Source organism: Dasypus novemcinctus, chromosome 12, assembly GCF_030445035.2.
Source record: "Dasypus novemcinctus isolate mDasNov1 chromosome 12, mDasNov1.1.hap2, whole genome shotgun sequence".
NCBI lineage: Eukaryota > Metazoa > Chordata > Mammalia > Cingulata > Dasypodidae > Dasypus > Dasypus novemcinctus.
Window position 1 is genome coordinate 86,230,293 of NC_080684.1, and position 20,951 is coordinate 86,251,243.

The following is a 20,951-nucleotide window of genomic DNA, read 5'->3' on the forward strand; positions in this document are numbered from 1 at the left end:
ACCAATCCAAGGCCCACAGGAAGGAGGAATAGAATATGGATTAGAGTGGACTTACTGATATTCTATTCATGAACTATTGTGATTAGTAATCGAAGAAAATGTGGCATTGGTGTGGAGAAAGTGGTCATGGTGGCTGCTGGGTGTGGGCAATGGGAGGAAGAGATGAGATGTAGAGACGTTTTTGGGACTTGGAATTGTCCTGGGTGGTGCTGCAGGGACAATTACTGGACATTGTAGGCCCTCCCATGGCCCACTGGATGGAACGTGGGAGAGTGTGGGCTATGGTGTGGACCATTGACCATGAGGTGCAGTGATGCTCAGAGATGTATTCACCAAATGCACTGAATGTCTCATGATGATGGAGGAGAATGTTGCTATGGGGGGAGTAATGGGGTGAGGGGGGTGGGGGTATATGAGGAACTCATATTTTTTGAATGTAATATTAAAAAAATGAATAAAGACAAAAAAAGGACAAAAATGTAAAAAAAATAGTAATATGTAAAAATCAGTAGCATTTCTAAACCCTACTGTTGAACAATCTGAGGAAGAAGTCAGGAAAAAAATCCATTTATAATTGTGACTGTATTAGTCAGCCAAACGGGTGCTGATGCAAAATACCAGAAATTGGTTGGTTTTCATAAAGCGTATTTATTTGGGGTAGGAGCTTGCAGATACCAGGCCATAAAGCATAAGTTACTTCCCTCACCAAAGTCTATTTGGAGAAAGATGACTGACGACATCTGTGAGGGTTCAGGCTTCCTGGGTTCCTATGTTCCTGGGGCTTGCTTTTCTCTGGGTTCAAAGTTCCTTCCTTCCTGGTGCTGGCTTCTCTTTCCTCTTTCCCATGTCTTCAGCATCAAACTCTAACATTAGAAATCCTCAACTCTGTTCTTTGCCATGCCTTTTATGTGTGAGTCCCCACCCACCAAGGGGTGGGGATGCAATGCCCTAATCATAACTCAATTATGCCCAGGTACAGATCAGATTACAGGCATAATCCACTATTTCTTCTTGGAATTCATCAATTATATCAAACTGCTACAGTGATTAAAAGAATCAAATATGGAAGAATAAGCTGGTGATGCATCTAGAAAGATACCTTGAATAAAAGGGTTAACTCAGACCAGCAGAATATCTCAGCCTAAATGTAGGATCATGTGTTAAAAACTGCTTTTTGACCTTGAATAAAAGGGGGAAAGGGCAAAGACAAATGAGTTTATATGTCTAAGAGTCTTCAAAAAATAGTCAGAAGGTCATCAGAGGGGTCACACTTATGCAGGGCCCCCGAGACTGCCAAAGTAGGTGCAAGCCCAGGTACTGGGGCTTGCTTTTCTCTGGTTCTTCTGAGGGCTAAGGAGACCCACGGGTCATGGCAAATGGCTCTGGAGTTCAGTGCTGTGTCAGTGGGTCCTACTTTGGAATTCGTGTTCCTGAGTGTGATGGAGTTGGACTCAGATGTGACCTTTCTACACACGCCTCCTCTGTCACTTTTACTGTTTCTTCTTGAGTCAGTGAAGGTAGTTTGTATGTTTCTAAGAATTTGTCCATTTCATCTAAGTTATCTAATTTATTGGCAACAGTTGTTGATAGTATCCTTTTTTTTTTTTTAAGATTTAGTTCTCTTCCCTTCCCCCTTCCCCCCCCCCCCCCCCGGTTGTCTGTTCTCTGTGTCTATTTGGTGTGTTTTCTTCTGTGACCGCTTCTATCCTTATCAGTGGCACTGGGAATCTGTGTTTCTTTTTGTTGCATCATCTTGTTGTGTCAGCTCTCTGTGTGTGTGGTGCCATTCTTGGGCAGGCTAAACTTTCTTTTGCATTGGGCAGCTCCTTGTGTGTGGGCTTCCCTACACGGAGGACACTCCTGTGTGGCATGGGACTCCTTGTGTACATCAGCACTGCACATGGGCCAGCTCCACACGGGTCAAGGAGGCCCAAGGTTTGAACCTTGGACCTCCCATGTGGTAGACAGATGCTCTGTCCATTGGGCCAATGGATAAGTTCTCTCTTATAGAACCTTTTATTTTATTGGGGTCAGTAGTAAAACCCACATTTTCATTTCTGATTTTCCTTATTTGTATCCTCTTTTTTTCTTTGCCAGACTTGCTAAAAGCTTATTAATTTTATTGATCTTTAAAAAAACCAACTTTCCGTTTTGTTGATTCTATTTTTTTTGTTTGTTTTTATTTCATTTGTCTTCACTGTAATCTTTGTTATTTCCTTCTTTCTGTTCACTTCAGGTTTAGTTTGCTCATCTTTTTCCAGTTCTTCCAGTTTCGAGATTAGTCTCTGATTTGAAGTCTTCCCTTTAATTTTTTTTAATGTAAGCATTTAAAGCTATAAATTTCCCTCTCACCAATGTCTTCACTGCATCCCATAAGTTATGGTATGTTGTATTTTCATTTACATTTGCTGCAAGATATTTCATTTAGCTTCTCATTTCTTCCTTAACCCATTGGTTATTTAAGAGTGTGTTGCTTAATATGCACAGATTTGTGAATTTTCCACTTCTCCCTCTGTTATTGATTTCTAACCTCATTCTGTTGTGGTTGGAAAATATACATTGTGTGATTTAAATAATGTTGAATTTACTGACATTTGTTTTGTGACCTAACATTTGGCCTACCCTGGAGAATTATCCAAGTGCACTCAAGAACTATGTCTGATTTATTGTGTGCAGAATTTTATGTATATCTGTTAGATCTTGTTTATTTAGTGTATTATTCAAGTCCCATAATGCCTTATTGATCTTTTTTTTTTTTTTAAAGGTTTATTTATTTTATTTAATTTTCCCCCCTCCCCTGGTTGTCTGTTCTTGGTGTCTGTTTGCTGCATCTTGTTTCTTTGTCCGCTTCTGTTGTCATCAGCGGCACCCGCTTCTGTTGTCGTCAGCGGCACGGGAAGTGTGGGCGGCGCCATTCCTGGGCAGGCTGCTCTTTCTTTTCACGCTGGGCGGCTCTCCTCACGGGCGCACTCCTTGCGCGTGGGGCTCCCCCACACGGGGGACACCCTTGCGTGGCACGGCACTCCTTGCGCGCATCAGCACTGCGCATGGCCAGCTCCACACGGGTCAAGGAGGCCCGGGGTTTGAACCGCGGACCTCCCATATGGTAGACGGACGCCCTAACCACTGGGCCAAAGTCCGTTTCCCTGATCTTCTGATCAATAGAATTCTATCCATTATTGAGAATTGTGGTGTAGAGTCTCCTTCTATTAACGTAGAACTGTCAATTTTTCCCTTCAAGTCTGCTATTATTTGCATCATATATATATTTTAATTTAATTATTATTTTTTAAAGATACTTAGATTATACAAATGTCACCTAAAAAATATAGGGGATTCCTATATGCTCCACTCCCCACACCTCCCACATTCTCCCACATTTACATCTTTCATTAGTGAGGTACATTCATTGTGATTGATGAACACATTTTGAAGCATTGCCGCTAAGTGTGGATTAAAGTTTACATTGTAGTTTACATGCTCTCCCACACAGTTCTGTAGGTTATGACAAGATTTATAATGGCCTGTATCTGTTGTTGCAATGTCATTCAGGACAAGTTCCAGGTCCCAAAAATGCCTCCCATATTACTCCTGATTTTCCTTCTCTCTGCCCTCAGAATATCCAGTGGCCACTGCCTCCACATCAATATGATTTCTTCCATTGCTAGAATTACAATAAGTCTATAGTAGAACACCAGTTATTCCCCAGTCTTGAGGATTTTAGGATGGTGATGTCCACTCCACCTCTAACTGAGCGGTAGCTGTGATCCCAAAGGGCTGATGGATGGGACTCTCTTGCCTACAGTTGTAGACTCTCCTGGTTCCCTGGTATGGCAGTTGTTCATCATCACCTCTGTTAGTTGTCCTGGGTGAGACCAATGAACTAGAGAGTATGTGTTGCAACTCCGATGAGATTCAGGGCTCAGCTGACACATGGGTAGACCAAAGATTTGGTCTTACATTTGTAGACTCTCTCTATTCCTTGGAATTTCATTATCCATCATCATTCCCTTGTTAGTTGTCCTGGATGCGTTCAATGAACTGGAGAGTAGGTGCTGAAACTTTGTTGAGATTGGGCCTGACTGGCACATTGAAAGCCCAAAGATTTAAGTCTCTTGGACCTACACCTACCAAGTCTAGTACTAATTATAAGTTCAATAGAAAGAGGCATGTGTAGGGAAACTACAACTGAGTCTAACTCTGTCACTCTGGGGAGCATAAATTCCAAAGTAGGGCCCACTGGCAATGCACCAAACTCCTGAGATATCTGCCCTGACTAGTGTCTGGATATCTCCAGAGCCCTCAGGAGCCCCACTATTTGGAAGTAGTATCTGCTTTGGCAGTCAAAGAGATCCTGCTGATATGTGCATAAGTGTAACATCTGGAATGACCTCCTTACTCACTTTGAAGTCTCTTAGCCATATAAACTTACTTGTCTTTACCTTTCCCCCTTTGGATCAAGGTCTTTTTCCAGTTGCATTGCTAGTTGGTGTTTGGTAGTAATGTCCTGGTGCCAGGAAGGCTCATCCCCTGGAGTCATGTCCCATACTGGGGCAAGGTAACGTATTTATATGCTGAGCTTGGCTTAGAGAGAAGCCACATTTGAGCAACAAGGAAGCCCCCAGGAGGTTCCCAGGAGGCAACTCTTAGGTACCCTACAACACTAGGCTAAGTTTCCATTTCCAGAGTAAAGGTTCATAAGCACAGTCATCAATATCAAAGGCCTGTCAATAGACCATCCTCCTTCACTAGTCATTGCCCCTGTACTTGAGGGGTTCTTGCTGATTAGAGAATGTGGCAGAGCTCCCCAGGATGAGAATTTGATATTCCTTCAGTTATTGTGTGAATCTCCACCCACTGTGACAATGCCCCATGAACACTTGAACACTTTCATATGCTTATATGTATGCCCAGGTGAGCTTCCTCCTATGTATTCTCTAATGAATACCAGTATCATCCTAAATATGTAACAATCATATTTGGTTTGATAACAACTTAATTTCAACAGCATGCATATATACTTTTCCTTTACTCCTCTGTTCTCCCACCATTTTTTAATACTTGTTACTATTTATGTCTTTGTACACTGTATGTCCAAAAACATACTTATCATAACATTTTTATGCATTTGCATAAAAAGCAACAGTAGGAAGTAAGAAGTGGGGTTGCACGTCAAACAATATGATACAATAATACTGGCCTTTATAATTACCCAAATTGCAACATTTACCATGGCTGTTTATTTTGTTATCTGCTTTGAACCACTGTCTAGTATCCTCTCCTTTCTGTCTGTAGAAATTCCTTTAGCATAGCTTTTTGGGCAGGTCTAGAGATTATGAACTCCCTCAGATTTTTTTTTATCTACTAATGTCTTAATTTCTCTTTCATTTTTGAAAGAGTCTCACCAGATATAAAATTCTTGGCTGGAAGTTGTTTCCTTTCAGCACTTTGAGTATTTCAACCCACTGCCTTATTGCCTCCATGGCTTCTGATGAGAAATCAGCACTCAATATAATTGTGACTTCCATTTTTATGCAATACATTGCTTTTCTCTTGCAATCTTCAGAACTCTCTCCTTGTCCTTTGTATTTGATAATATAATCAATATATGATGGAGTTTATTTTTTTTCATATTTATATTTTTTGGTGTTCTCTGAGCTTCTTGCATATTTATGTCTTTTGCTAAGTTTGGGAAGTTCTCTGTCATCATTTCTTTGACTATCCCTTCTGTCCCTTTCTTTCTTCTCTTTCTGGGACTCCCATGATGCATATATTGGTGTGCATGATAGTGTCCCAGAGCTGTCTTAGGCTATTTTTGCTCACTCTTAATATTTCTTTTCTTTTTCTGCTCCTCAGCCTGACTCATTTCAAGTGTCTTGTCTACAATTCACTGATTCTTTCTTCTGACAGTTCCAATCTGCTTTTTAAACACTTCTGGCATTTAAAAAAAAATATTTAGTTTGTTTATTTCTCTCCCCTCTCTCCCAACCCCCCCGTTGTCTGCTGTGTCCATTTGCTGCATGTTCTTCTTTGTCTGCTTCTGTTGTCAGCGGCATGGGAATCTGTTCTTTTTGTTGTGTCATCTTGTTGTATCAGCTCTCTGTGTGTGTGGTGCCATTCTTGGGTAGGCTGCACTTTCTTTTGTGCTGGGCAGCTCTCCTTATGGGGTGTGCTCCTTGCACATGGGGTTCCCCTACATGGAGGATATCCCTGTGTGGCAGGGCACTCCTTGGAGGCATCAGCACTGTGCATGGGCCAGCTCCATATGGGTCAAGGAGGCCCAGGGTTTGAACCATGTGGTAGATGGACACCCTATCTACTGGGCCAAGTCCACTCCCCCCTTCTGGCCTTTTTTATTTCGATTATTATGGTCTTCAACTCCAGTGATTCTGTTTGATTCCTTTTTAATATTTTTATTTCTTAGATTCTCATATTGCTCATTCACTGTTTTCCTGATTTGATATCCTTTAGTGCTTTCTATTTTCCTTCATCTTCTTGAGCATTTTAAAGATAATTTCAAAAAGGCTTTGCTGCTTATTACAAAGTCAATAAAAAATAAAAAAATTAAAAAAAAAAAAAATAAAGAAACAGAATGCTGAAAAAAAAAAAAAAAAAAAAAAAAAAGGCTTTGCTGGGTATGTTCACATCCTCATCGTCTTCATTGATGTTTTTTGTATTTTTATCCTCTTCCTTTGGATGGGCCGGCATTTCCTGTTTCTTTCTTTGCCTTGAACTCTTGTTGCACACTGTACATTTTTTTTTAAAGATTTATTTTTTTAATCTGTTTCTCCCCTCCCGCCCTGCCCCAGTTGTCTGTTCTCTGTGTCCATTTGCTGCATGTTCTTTTTTTCCATTTCAGTTGTCAGTGGCATGGCAATCTGTGTCTCTTTTTGTTGTGTCATCTTGCTTTGTCAGCTCTCCGTATGTGTGGTACCATTCTTGAGCAGGCTGCACTTTCTTTTGCGCTGGGCGGCTCTCCTTACAGGGTGCACTCCTTGCGAGTGGGGCTTCCCCATGCAGGGACACCCCTGCATGGCAGGGCACTCCTTGCATGCATCAGCACTGTGCGTGGGCCAGCTCCACACAGGTCAGGAGGCCTTGGGTTTGAACCGCAGACCTCCCATGTGGTAGGCTGATGCCCTACCCACTGGGTCAAGTCTGCTTCCCACACACAGTACATTTTAATATTTTAAAGCCTTAACTCTTGGATTTACATCCTAAGATGTCTGTTTCTTGGTTTTGCAACCAGGTGGTGATAAAACAGATTTTCTTGAGCTTCAGACCTCCTATCAGGAAAGTCTGCGCAAGACAAATGCAACATACAAGGTTTACCTATCATTCTGGGCTTGTGTCTTGTCCCAAACTTAAGCCTGTTAGTTGCTTTGGAGTTACCCTGTTTACTAGAGTTTGGTTGTCTCTTCCATTTCACAGAAGACATCCCTCCTACTCCCAGGGGTTTAAAGCCAGCAGTCCTTTGTCCCAGACTGTCTGCCTCTGTAGTTTTTCACACTCCTTTTGCTGTCTCAATCTGTTTTGTCTAGAGGGCAGATTCTGGGAGGAGGGGCATCCTGTAGAGGACTTTACCAAGTCAGTCCTTCCTAGCCTAAACAGACCCAGGGACTCATGAAGCGGGAGCAGACCTTCTCCAAAGTGCTCTGGGGATGAGATCAAGAAGGTTCCCAAAGCTTTTCTAACATCTCCCCAATGCAGAGCTTTTCTAGCCTGCCCCAAAAATGCAGCCCTTCAGCTAACTTGCCCCTCAGCCCTGAGGAAGTACTGTGTCTTTAAATCTGTCTCTATCCCTCTCTGGAGTGGTTGATACAATGGCTGCTGTTGCCTTTATTGGAGCAGGTTGAAACAATGGTGTAGCATTTTGATATGGTTATGAATTCCAAAAATAGATATTGGATTATGTTTGTAATCTGGTCTGTACCTGGGTGTGATTAAGTTATGATTAGGGTTTTGATTGAGCCACATCATTAGGGAATTGAGTCCTCACCCTTTGGTGGGTAGGGACTCACAGATAAAAGACATGGCAAAGGACAGAGTTGAAGGTTTCTGATGTTGGAGTTTTGATGTGAAGTTTGATGCTGAAGTCTTAAGCTGGAGCCGTAGGAAGTCAGCACACAGAGGAAAGAGAAGCAAGCCCCAGGAAGAGAGGACCTGAGCCAGGAGAATATAGAGGAATAGAAACAGCTCCTTAGACATGACAGAAACCCCAGGGACACAGACAGAGCTGTTCACCTGATAGTCTACAGCTGACCTTGTGGAGAGAGGTAGTCTAGAGAGCTTCATAGTCCACAGCTGACCTTGTAGAGAAAACAGAGGAGCTGAGCCCAGAGGAACCCAGGAAGCCTGAATCCTCACAGACATCAGCAGCCATCTTGCTCCAACATGTGAAAATAGACTTTGATGAAGGAAGTTACTTATGCTTTATGGCCTGGTATCTGTGAGTTCCTACCACAAACAAATGCCCTTTATAAAAACCAACCAATTTCTGGTATTTTGCATCAGCACCTCTTTGGCTGACAAATAGAAATGGCTACCTACTGCCTTTGTCTGAAGTGAGTTGAAACAATAGCTGCTCTCAGAGCCAGGCCCTCAACAATCCATATTCACTAATTAAAGGCTGTGATAGTGGTTAGCCATGCCCAACCCTGTTCTTGGGGAAGATTTTTATGTACCTTCTTTCATGAGGGAGCTAGGCAGGGACTGACTCCACAGGGGCCTGCCATGAGAGTGGGGGGTGGGCATCAGTAGCCACCTCAGAGAGGACAATTTGTTTCTCCCGCTCTTCCTTGGATGCTGGACAGTGTTCTTCTGGCCTCCAGAATTTCAGAAATAGTTGTTTAACACAGTTCATGCCTGTTTAATAGTTGTTTTGGTGGAAGGACTGAGTCCTAGAGTTCCCTACTCTGCCATCTTTCCCAGAAGTCTTCCTACTAGAATATATCTTCATGTTAGTTTTTCTGGGCCTACTTCCCCAGATACGTAGTTTGCCTTTTCAATAGAAGTTTTATAATTTTAGGTTTTATAGTTAGTGATATATTTTCAGTGAATTTTTGTATAAGTACAAGTTATGAGTTGAGGTTCATTTTTTAAATATATGGGTATCCAGTTTTACCATCAGTTGAAATTACTGTTCTTTCTCTACTGAATTAGCACCAAGTATGTGTTGGATTTTCTATTCTGTTCAATTAATCTACTTCTCTATCCTTACACCAATAACCCTGTCTTAATTATTCTAGTCTTATAATAGCTCTTGATCTCAAGTAGTTTTAGTCCTCCAAGATTGTTCTTTTTCAAAGTTGCTTTGGCTTTTTTAACAAATCAATTTTATTGATGCATATTAATAAAGCAAAAATCCATCCAAAGTGTACAACCAATGGTATTCAGTATAATCAGTTGTACTTTCCTCACTTAAATCATATTTAGAGTGTTTTCATTATTCCATTAATAGTAACACTCAAAAACAACCAACAAAACTCATCACCCCTCAATCACTCTATGCTATTAACATATATATAATCTAAAATTTCCCTTTTTAACCACATTTAGATATATATTTCAGTGTTAACTACATTCACACTGTTTTAGCTATTCTTGATCCTTTTCATTTCCCTATGAACTTTAGAATCAGTTTGTCAATTCTACAAAAAATGCTTCCTGCGATTCTGACTGGGATTGCATTGAATCTATAGGTAAATTTGGTGAGACTTGACATCCTATCATTATAAGAGTCTTCCAATCCATAGATATAGGAAATCACTCCATTTATTTAGGTCTTTGTTAATTTCTCTCAGCAATGTTTTGTAGTGTTCAATGTACATGTATTCATATCCTTTGTTAGCTTATCCGTCAGGATTTCAATTTTTTTTATTTTTTATTTTAATTGATTTTGTAAAAATATTACATTAAAAAAACAATATGAGGTCCCATTCAACCCTACCACCCCCACCCCACCACTCCCCCCCCAGTAACACTCACTCCCATCATCATGATACATCCATTGCATTTGGTAAGTACATCTCTGGGCATCTCTGCACCTCATGGTCAATGGTCCACATCATGGCCCATACTCTCCCACATTCCATCCAGTGGGCCCTGGGAGGATTTACAATGTCCGGTGATTGCCCCTGCAGCACCATCCAGAGCAACTCTAAGTCCCAAAGGCGCCTCCACATCTCATCTCTTCCTGCCATTCCCCATACCCATATCAGCCACCATGTCCACTTTTCCCACTCCACTCCAATGCCACCTTTTCTCTGTGGACCTTGGATTGGTTATGTCCGTGGCATCTCTATGTCAAGAGGAGGCTCAGATTCCACATGGATACTGGATGCAATCCTCCTGCTTTCTAGAATATAGAAATATAATTGATTTTGCATATTGATATTGTATCATGCAATCTTATTAGTTCTAGTAAGACTTTTGTTGATTTCAATGGATATTCTATATATATAATCATGTCATCTGTGAATAAAGATAGTTTTACTTCTTCCTTCCAATCTGTGTGCACTTTATTCATTTTCTTGCTGTAATGCATTTGTTAGATCCTTCTGTACAATGCTGAATTGAAGTGGTGACAGTGGACATCCTGTATTATTTCTGATCTTAGGGTAAAGCAATCAGTTTTTCATCAGTATGATGTTAGCTGTAGAGGTTTTGTAGACACCCTTTCTCAAGTTGAGGAAGTTCACTTCTATTTCTAATTTGCTGAGAGTTTTTAATCAGGAATGGATGTTTTGTCAAATGCACTTTCTGTGCCTTTTGAAATGATCATACAGTTTTTCCTTTTTTAGCTAGTTAATATGATGGATTTATTGATTTTTGAGTGTTAAACAAATTGTGCATTCCTAGAATAAACTTCACTTGGACATGATGTATTATTTCTTTAAAAATAAGAGATTTTATTTTTAAAATAGTTTTAGATTTACAGAATGTAGCAGACAGTACAGAATAATGTAGCAGATAGTTCCATATATACACTCCTACTTCACCTTCCATCCCCCCATTGTTAACATTTTGCATTTGTGTGGTACATTGTTAAAATTAATGAACCAGTATTGGTAATTCTTAATTATAATATATAGTTCATACTAAGGCTCACTTTTTGTGTTGCACAGATTTATGACTTTTTAACAAATGCATCAGAACATTTTTCCACCATTAAAGTTTCCAATAGAAGAGTTTCACCCTAAAAATTTACTGTGCATCACCTATTCTTCTTTCCCTTTCTACCTCCTGAACTCCTGAAATCACTGATCTTTTTACTGTCTCTATAATTTTTCCTTTTCTAGGATGTCATGTAGTTGGAATCATATAGTTTATAGCCTTCTCAGAATGACTTCTTTCATTTAGATACAGGTAATTAATGTTCCTCTATGTCATTTCATGGCTTCAAAGCTCATTTTTTTATTGCAGAATAATATTCTATTTTATTGATGTGCTATTTGTTTATCCATTCATACACTGAAAGATATTTTAGTTGCTTCCAGTTCTTGGTGATTATGATTAAAGTTGCTATAAACATTCATGAGGTTTTTGTGTAAGTTTTCAACTTGAGTAAATACATAGGAGCATGACTGAACTGTACAAGATAAGAACTGTACAATAGTACTTTCATTTTTCCTTTCCTGAACTTTCTCATTGTTTTCTTATATTTTTGCCTGTTATAAATCAAATAAGTTATTTTTGCTTAAACAATTATCTTGTAAAGAGATTTAAATAATAAGGAAAATCTTATAAATTTATTTATATAGTTACCATTTCTGGTGCTCTTCATTTCTTTGGGTAGGTCCATATTTCCATTAAGATATCCTTTTCCTTAAAGGGTTTTTTTTTTTTTTTGGAGGTACAGGGGACTGAACCTGGGACCTCATACATGTGAAGCAGACACTCAACCATTGAGCAACATACACTCTGGAAAGACTTTTAATATTTATTCTAAAGCATGTCTGCTGGTATTAATTTTTTTGGTAATTCTTTAAGCTTTTGTATGCCTGAAAAATTATTTCATCTTCATTTTTTAAAAAAAGGTTTATCTATTTATTTATTCCCCTTCCTTGCGGCTTGTTCTTTTTCTTTTGCTGTCTTTTCTCTGTGTCCATTTGCTGCACATTTCTTTTTTTTTTCTGAATCTGCTTGTCTCCCTTTTGTTGTGTCATCTTGCTGCACCAGCTCTTCGTGGCGCATTGGCCAGCTTTGCCTTCACAAGGAGGCCCTGGGACGTGAACCCAGGGCCTCCCATATGGTAGATGGGAGTCCAATTGATTGAACCACAGCCGCTTCTCTTCATTTTCATTTTTGAAAGATATTTTTTCTGGATATAGAATTCTAGGTTAACAGTTCGCATCCCTGCTCTGCCACTTATGTTCAATATGCTGTTCCACTGCCCTCATTTGCATCCACCTAGTATAATCTTCATTTTCAAAGTAACTTTTCTTTGATTTCTATTTATTTTGCGAGCTCTATCACCTCTCTTTGCCATCCTCCTTTTCATTGCCCACTTAATTTTGGAGTTTTAAAAAATTGTGTATTATGCACTTATACCTATGATCATTTCTTAATTTATTTTAAAATATCAGTTTATATTTCCATTTTGGTGAGTACATATTTTGGTGTGCTTTTAGTCTGTAGAGACAGACATGCTGTTTCATATTTCCCTTTTGTACAATAATTTTCCTCAGGATTTGAATGCAATTCTTTATTGTTGCTCATTTTTAAGTGAAGTAAACGATGGTCCAGAATAACTTTTCTAGTCTCTTGAGCTCCACGTTATGCTGCTTTACTTAAGTGATATTCATATGGCCTCACACTTTTTGAGATCTGCCTCCTTTGGTCATCTACTCCATTTTAATTATGACTTCTCTCTTGCTTCCTGATCTTCTCAAATTTGATTCTACGTCTAGCACTTTCTTTGTGTGGCTTTGTTCTGGAAGGAAATTTTGATTTATTATGTTCACAGGGCCCAGATCATTCCTGCACCTTGACTTTCAGACCTTAATGGGATCCCCTTGTACTTACACAAAAATTTAAGTCGACATAACTGCCATCCACTTTTCAGCTTCTGTCCTCACTTTGGCCTATCGTGACTCCTGTAAGTAGTTGTTAGTGATACGGAGTATTTCCTGTCTTTGGGCTGTCAGATACCCTGCTGTCTTCTAACAGTTTCTTTCCCTACAGGTGCTGATATCATGCAAGTAGTTAAATTGTTTTCTGCTGCTTGTACTTTTGGGTTTATTGGGATAGATTGTTACTTTTTTTTTTTTTTTTACAGATTTTGCCCTTTTGTTTTCTTTTCTTCCTTTTTTTTTTTTTCTGAGGTACCAGGGCCGGGGATTGAATACTGGATTTTGTATGTGGGAAGTTGGTGCTCAACCACTGAGCTTCACTGGCTCCCCTGAGTTGGTTCCTTTGTTTTTTCACTTGTTGCCTGTTTCTTTGTTTTTAGGAGGCACCAGGAACCAAAACTGTGACCTCCATGGGTTTTCAATTTTGCTATGTAGTTTCTCTTTATTTATGTATCTTTGGGGGCCACTTAAGAACTAAGCTGCCAGCTTCTCAAATCCTTCTAAGGTTTGATTTTTAAAACCAGAATGAGAGTATAGCTAAGTACAAAACCAGTAACTGTCCTTAAGAAAATACAGAAATAGCTTTACTTGATTGCCACAGGGTCACATATTTTAAAACAAATGAAAAAACTGAGATTGTTAAAACATACTTGAGAACCATAAAAAAAAAAAAAAACCTTCGCAATTCCACTTTGCAGATTACTAAGTAAATTTTTAATAAGAAATTTCTTAAATTTCAAGAATTTGAAATTTCAAGAACTTTCTTTTTGCATGGGTAATTAAAAGTATTACTATTTAACATAAGAATATTACTGGTAGACTAAGTATTTTTGTTTACATAAATAAGCCTTGTTTCTTTCCTACATTTTTTTAGGAGGACTGTTCAACTATGGGCTATAATTTACTACTCATTGGTAAAAATTAGGCAATTAGACTAGATACTTGGTAAAATTTCTCCTGTATAAAAATATTATTCCAATTCTTAGAATGTATTGTGAAATGTTTGTGATGCTAACTGTGAAACAAAGTGTTAGTTAAAAAGTTTTAATTTAATTATATTGATATGGTCAACATAAGTATACACAGATGATGAATGAACAGTTTGTAGATATGGTAAAATGAATTTTTTCCCCAAATTTATTTATTTGCAAGCTGCCAATCTAAAATAATATTTTTGGGGGGAGTGAGGAAACGGAGTCAGAAAATCTTTACTCTTCTTGTTCCAAAGGAAAAGGGATATCTCTTGTTTAAGCTACTTATCCAAAATCAAAGAGTGACACTTCCTTTGTTAGTACTTTCATTTATTAATCTCATCAACAAGGTAAAAATGAATGTTTTGGAAGACACTATGGCACTGTTGCAGCAGCTGTTATACTACAGGATTAAACTGGATGAATTTAAGTATTTCATGAGTTCTGTAAATCAAGTTTGTTTTTGTAAAGAACTTGATCAGAAATAAAAGTTTTACTGAACATTATGTTGCCTGTGCACTCTTGAAGAGCACATGGACACAATTTATTCTTTAACAGGAGCCTTGCTCTGGCTCAGAAACTTTTCTGTAAAAGTTTCACAGAAAAATTCTGTGGGCTATGTGTAAAAGGAAACATTTAAAAATTATAATTACAACAGACTGTAAAGATATAGATTTAGTCACTGTTTATCCTTTATCATTCTTGGCAGATTTTAAAAAATGAAAACTTTTAATGAAAAAGTTCTGCAAGTCTTGAGTGTGGATTCCCTAGGCCCACCTCAGATTCCAGCCATGGCTGCAGCGGAGAGTTCCAGGCATGGAGAGATCCATGCAATCTCAGACTCACCTTAGGGTGACAGTACTCAAGAGAGTACCTCATTTTCCACTTTCTGACCGAGTTTTTTCCCCAATGTCAAGGAAGCCCTCTAAGGCCTGCATGTAAGGACATTCCAGAAGTGGGATGGGGGGTGGGAGGGAGATATAGTGCCTCCAACAAATGGGCCTAGGGCTGATAGGGAAATGTTGCAGCATCCAGTCCTTCAAATGTACAATTCGAGGAAGCATCCTGCTCATTTCTAAGGAGGTCCTGGTCCTGGAATCATGCCTTATGTCTACAACGGCAATCTCAATAATATACCTCTGTACTGGATTTTCTTTCTTCCCTCATTCTTCCTGTGCTCTTATTCCTCCATAGGACTACCTCACAAATAAACTACTTAGACCCAAGCGTTTGTCTAAGGTTCTTCTTTAGGAGGTACACAAAGCACTTTGGGTATGAGAAGTGACCCTGGAAAGAAGATCCTTAGAGTGGGATTCTGGAACTGGATTACTTACTCCACTGCTAGGGTAAGTAGACAGTGATAACTCCAGGTGTACACCACAATTCCTGAATCTCAACTGTGGACTGGGATGAGGTGTAGCTGATAGGGTAAGCAATGGGTTATCTGGTAGTTGTGTCGCTGTGTGTGGTAGAAACTGAGAGCTTTACCACATGACATTAAGTAATTATGTAATTGGAGCTGCCTCTCTTGAGCTGGGTATTATCAGGTATTCCAAATCATAAGGTCAGAAGAGGGTCACAGTAGCAATCCATCATTTGATGGAATTGTGCATTTGAGATCAAGCCTGAGCAAGTCCCAAAGGTATATGTAAGTTACACGAATGGCTGAGATTCTTACGTCATTTACTTCTCTTGCACTAATGCTTCTCCCTCAATTCATTCCTTCAATCTTATATGGAGTTCCTTATGACCAGCTAGCTGTATCAGGTTATCTATTGCCACAAAATTGCATATAGTAAGCCCTCCAAAATCTTAATTATGATCAACAATAAGCATTTATTATACATCTAGAGGCTGCTGGAAATTGGCTAGGCAGATTTTCTGATCTTGACTGGGCCGGCTCACCTAATTGGGTTTACTGTTGGTGACTGGAACAACTCAGTTCTACTACAGACATATCTTTCAGGCTCCATCAGGCTAACCCAGTAATGTTTTTATATTAATGGCAGAGGCACACGAGAGAGTAAGACCAATCACCCAAGTGATTTTCAATCTTCTGTTTGGATCACATTTGCTAACATTCCAAAGGATATCACATGGCTGAGCTCAGAGTCAGAGGATAAGGCAGAATACCTATCTAGAGTGGGAGGGCAATATAAACTTACATGACAAAAGGCTTGGAAACAGGAAGAAATGAATTGCAGCTGTTTTTGCAATATTAGTACACCAGCTGACAGAGGAGGAAAAAGTGAGTTTATTCATGGATGGGGAGGCTTGATAAGTTAGTGTGGTCCCCAAATGGCTATTACACTCATCCTCTCTCAGAGGTGATCCTAAATATGAATGGTGAGGGAAAAATCTTCCTGATGGACAGGGCTGCAAACAGTACAAATGGTCATCATACTGATAGAGAAATGGTCTAATTAAGAATACAGATTTTTGATCAGTGGCAACTGGCTTGGCTGACTGGTCAGGGGCATGGAAAGTAGCTACATAAGGATGAGGCATGTGAACAAACTATAGAAATGTGCACAGTATGTGCAGACCTTTTTATCATGTACTACCAATAAAAGAACACTCATCAGATGAGGCAAAGATTAAGGTGGACGGGATGACTCCTTTAGGTGTCAGTCAGCCTTATCCTTGACTACCCCAGGCTTACACAATATGCCTATGAATGGAGTAATTATGGTGGCAGGATGGAGGCTATCTACATATGGGTCCAACAGCTTGGGCTTCCTCCCACTAAGAGTGATTCAGTTACCGCCTTTGCTTAATACCTGACCTGCCAGTATCAAAGACAAATGCTGAGCCTTTGATTTGCTATTATTCCTCAAGGAGATTAACAAGTCTTGGTAGCAAATTGTTTATATTAAATTCTTTCCACTCTGGAGAAGAAAGCAATTCTTTCCTTTTGGAATTCATTGCTGCTCTGAATACGGGCTTCCCTTTCCTTCCAGCAATACTTCTGGAAGCATTACTATCCGAGAGCCTACAAAATGCCTATGACCAACCTGATATACTGCATTACACTGTCTCAGACCAAAGGTTTATTTTGTCACAAAATAAGAACAATAGGTGTGTAACTACTGTGTCTACTGGCTCTACTGTCTAATATAGCATTATCTAGAAGCAGCTGATATAATAAACAATGAGATGGCCCATTAAAGGCTAAGCTAAGGCACCAGTTTAGAGAGATCAACTTGAGGACTGGATGTTGTACTTCAGGATGCAGTGAGTATATGCAACTTACAAATTATCAATATGTGATGCTGGGTCCGCAACTGCTAAAATTCATGGGTCCAGGAATCAAGATGGGAGAAACTGGATTAGTCCTTCTTATCACCATTCCCAATGACCTACTTGCAGAGTGTGCTTCCCATATCTGCCACCTTATGCTCTGCTGGATTGGAGGTCCTCCTTTCCAGACAGGGTAAGAGGAAAGAGCTGGGACTCTTCTACCTGGGAGTACAGTAATTTGTTTCACCAAATTGAAGCTACTGCTGCCAATAAATCCCATTGGGCTGTTCATGCCTGTGGCACAAAAGGCAAAAATACAGTTAATACTTTGATTACATGAGTTAAGAGTTGCAACTATAAAATGGAATAGGGATAATGTGTCCAGAACTCAGGCAATTCAATGGGGCATGTTTTTGTGCTTTCATGTTTGGTGAAAACATCAGATAAGCAATTGTAATAATCATATCCTAAAAAGGGCAAAGTAACCTAGGCCCTACACCCCTTCAGGGATGAAGGTCTGTGTCATTCTATTAGACAATCAACTTAGATCAGCTGAATTTCTGGCAGAGAACAAAAGAAAAATCAAAATGGGTGGAGGAGGAAGGGGATGATGACTATCAGTTTTGGACTTGGATTCAGTAGTAGAAACAGGAACTATATTTAGCTTGTCTCACTAATCCTCCTGTTTAGTCTACTACAGAGATTGTGGCTGGCCGTCATCTTGAAGACTTGGTGACAGAGTGGGCCTAACATGGGGTTTGAGCAATTCTTAATAGCCAAGGGGCAGACTACAACAAACACCTCTCTTGGTCCACTTTGATATCAATCACAGCTGCAATGGACAGTTCTAAGTGAGCCCAGACTTGTCTTTTGCTGGCAACATTCCACCTCACATGTGCATCTTTCTGCTCTGTCTCAAGGTCTTCTTGAAAAAAGGGAGCCTGCTTTCTCACACATAAGCACAGCACAGGAGTGCAGGGGTGGTTAATGCCCATGGGGGCAACTCTCAACTAAGGGGTATGGAAACTGATCATAAATGGTCCCATCCCTGTTCATCAGGTAGGCAATTCTGGGAGTGTTCTGTAAGTTTCTTAGTAGGTCCTGTAGCACTCTAACCCACGATGGCAAGCCTAATACCTTCATATTGGTTTCCCCCTTCCTTATCTCCCTCTTCTCTCACTCCTGCTTCCTGGAATCACCTCACAAACTACCTATCTACACTCATGTCCTTTTTTCAGGCTCTTTTTCATGTTATATAAATTAAGATGAGCAAAATCAATCAACTGCATTTATATATTTTTTCACATAAGTATTTAAAGGATTTTCAAGACTACATAAATTATTTAGGAAGCATTCATTATGTGCAAGGTGAAGTGAGAAGAACATTTTATACATGTACAAATTAAATATATATATTTTTCTATTTGGGTAACAAAGAGTTGCTAACTGATAATAAATATAAGAATATCTGACTTTGATAATATATGAATATATATGGATGAATGGGCAAATGGTAAAAGCTCTATATGCTAATAAATATTAGGAATAAGTTCCATATTTAACCTTCAAAGTAAATGACATTTGTCTTTCTGCCAGAAATTTATGAACTGAAATACATAATACTTTACATGCTAAAATATTTGCAAAAATGGAATTCACTTAGCCAAATTCATATTTTTTAACTGAGTGATCAAAACTAAATTAACTTCATTTTATATGCTGTCATCCCTAAAATATTCCATCTTAGTATTGGTAGCATTAGTTGTACCTTATATTATTTAGGCTATTCTGTATTTCAGTTCAGCGTCCTTTATTTTGGTTATAAGACATACTTTAAGGTTATAAAAGCTTTATTTATAACATAGAGGAAGAATGGTGGTAGATATGTGGCCACTGATGTTTTATAATTAAGGGTTTAAGTTCAGATTCCCTCTCTTACAGAATGTAAATGATACCTATACATGTATATGCATTTCTTATCTAAATTAAGCTCAGTCACTAAAAGAAGATTCGCTATCTGAACTTTCTGCTGCATTTTTATCACCTTCACCATCAGGCACTGGAGCGTCTGGCCTCCTGAAAGAGAAGGGAAAATTTTAAAAGGTTTTTCCAGTTGAAAAAAGCACTTATTAATTGTACATTAAGCTCCTCTTCAAATAGAATATTGCTGCTAATAAATTTGTGAAGTCTGCCATCCTTTGCTGAAGGAGTCTCTCACTCTACACCACAGAGTAGTTCTTTTTGGCTTCTTTAGCACATGGGGATTAAGTGCTATTCCTGTACAGGCCATGGCACTACATGCTGTGCTACTTCAGCACTTTCTGTCTTTCATTACCATGGAGACCCAACTAGACAGAGATGTGATCTGTAGATGCTGGCATGAAAAGTACTAAATTCCCGCAGCCTCCAAGTGCAGCTGAGGTGCAGAGAAAGGAAAGCTAGAAATGGAAAGAAAAGGAAAACCTTTATGCTTGAAAAAGCTGTAGGGAGAAATTTAGAAAAGGAAGAGTTCAAGAATGGCTATTAAGAGACAGACAATATGGAAATTTTGCAGAGGAAGAAAGCACCTGGTCAAAGCAGGTTCTTTTAATGCTTACTGAATGTTTTCACTTGTGTTTTATCTTTAGAGAATGACTCTGAAAAGAAAAGTACAACGACTACACAACTGAATAATTTAAAAAATTCTGTCTTGAATATTCTTTAGGCACAACCAGGAGATTTGAGAATGGTTAAATTCCAATTATGCATATATGTGCTCTATAAATAAACCAAAAGAACATTACAATGGTGTCATTAAAGCAGTCAACTAGAGAGGCCCCATAGTGTTTGTACCAGTAAATCTTTTAATCAGTAAAGTAGGACTGTCACTCAGCCTCCATTCACTCTTGCCAGGAAAGTAAACTTAAGTAGGGAAAGTATACTTTTGGAGAATATAAGAGGAAAAGCAGGAATAATATAGTTGCTATCTTTTAATAACATAGCACCTAAAGAGTAGTAAAAACTACCAGATTTATTTCTCCCTCACGTTCCTTGATTCTTAATAAGATTTAGGACAGTCAACAAACAAAACTCTTTGCCATAAATACAAATTATTACTAAAATAAGAAAATGCTTAGTCCACTATTTAGTTCTAGTTATTAAAAACTATGGGTTGGGAAGCGGATTTGGCTCAACTGATAGAGTAGAGCGTCCGCCTACCACATAGGAGGTCCAGGGTTCAAACCTAGGGCCTCCTGGCCCATGTGGTGAGCTGGCCTACACGCAGTGATGATGCATGCAAGGAGTGTTGTGCCACACAGGGGTGTCCCCCATGTAGGGGAGCCCCATGTGTGGGGAGTGCGCCCTTCAGGGAGAGCTGCCTCACGCGAAAAAAGTGCAGCCTGCCCAGGAGTGGTGCTGCACACATGGAGAGCTGACGCAGCAAGATGATGCAACAAAGAGAAACACAGATTCCCAGTGCTGCTGAGAAGAATGCAGGTGACACAGAAGATCAGACAACCGGGGTGGGGGTGGGGGGTGGGGAATAAATAAATACATCTTAAAAAAAAAATTATGGGTTGGGGAGTGGGTATAGCTCAGTGGTTTAGTGCCTGTTTCTCATGTACAAGGCCCCAGGTTCAATCCCTGGTACCTCCTAGGGAAAAAAAAAAGCCTGAAGTTATGAACA

General features: G+C 39.3%; 1 protein-coding gene across 2 annotated transcripts in view; it reads right to left on the reverse strand.

Moving 5' to 3' along the window:
- Window positions 1-14,357: 14,357 nt before the first annotated feature.
- The window catches only part of WASHC3 (WASH complex subunit 3), a 58,789-nt gene continuing 52,195 nt past the window's right edge, over window positions 14,358-20,951 (reverse strand). For both annotated transcript variants that reach the window (XM_004446817.5, XM_023585786.3), the window contains exon 7: window positions 14,358-19,360. In XM_004446817.5, coding sequence (XP_004446874.1) covers window positions 19,276-19,360 — 85 coding nt within the window. In that variant the 3' untranslated portion in view covers window positions 14,358-19,275. The remainder of the gene's footprint in view (window positions 19,361-20,951) is intronic.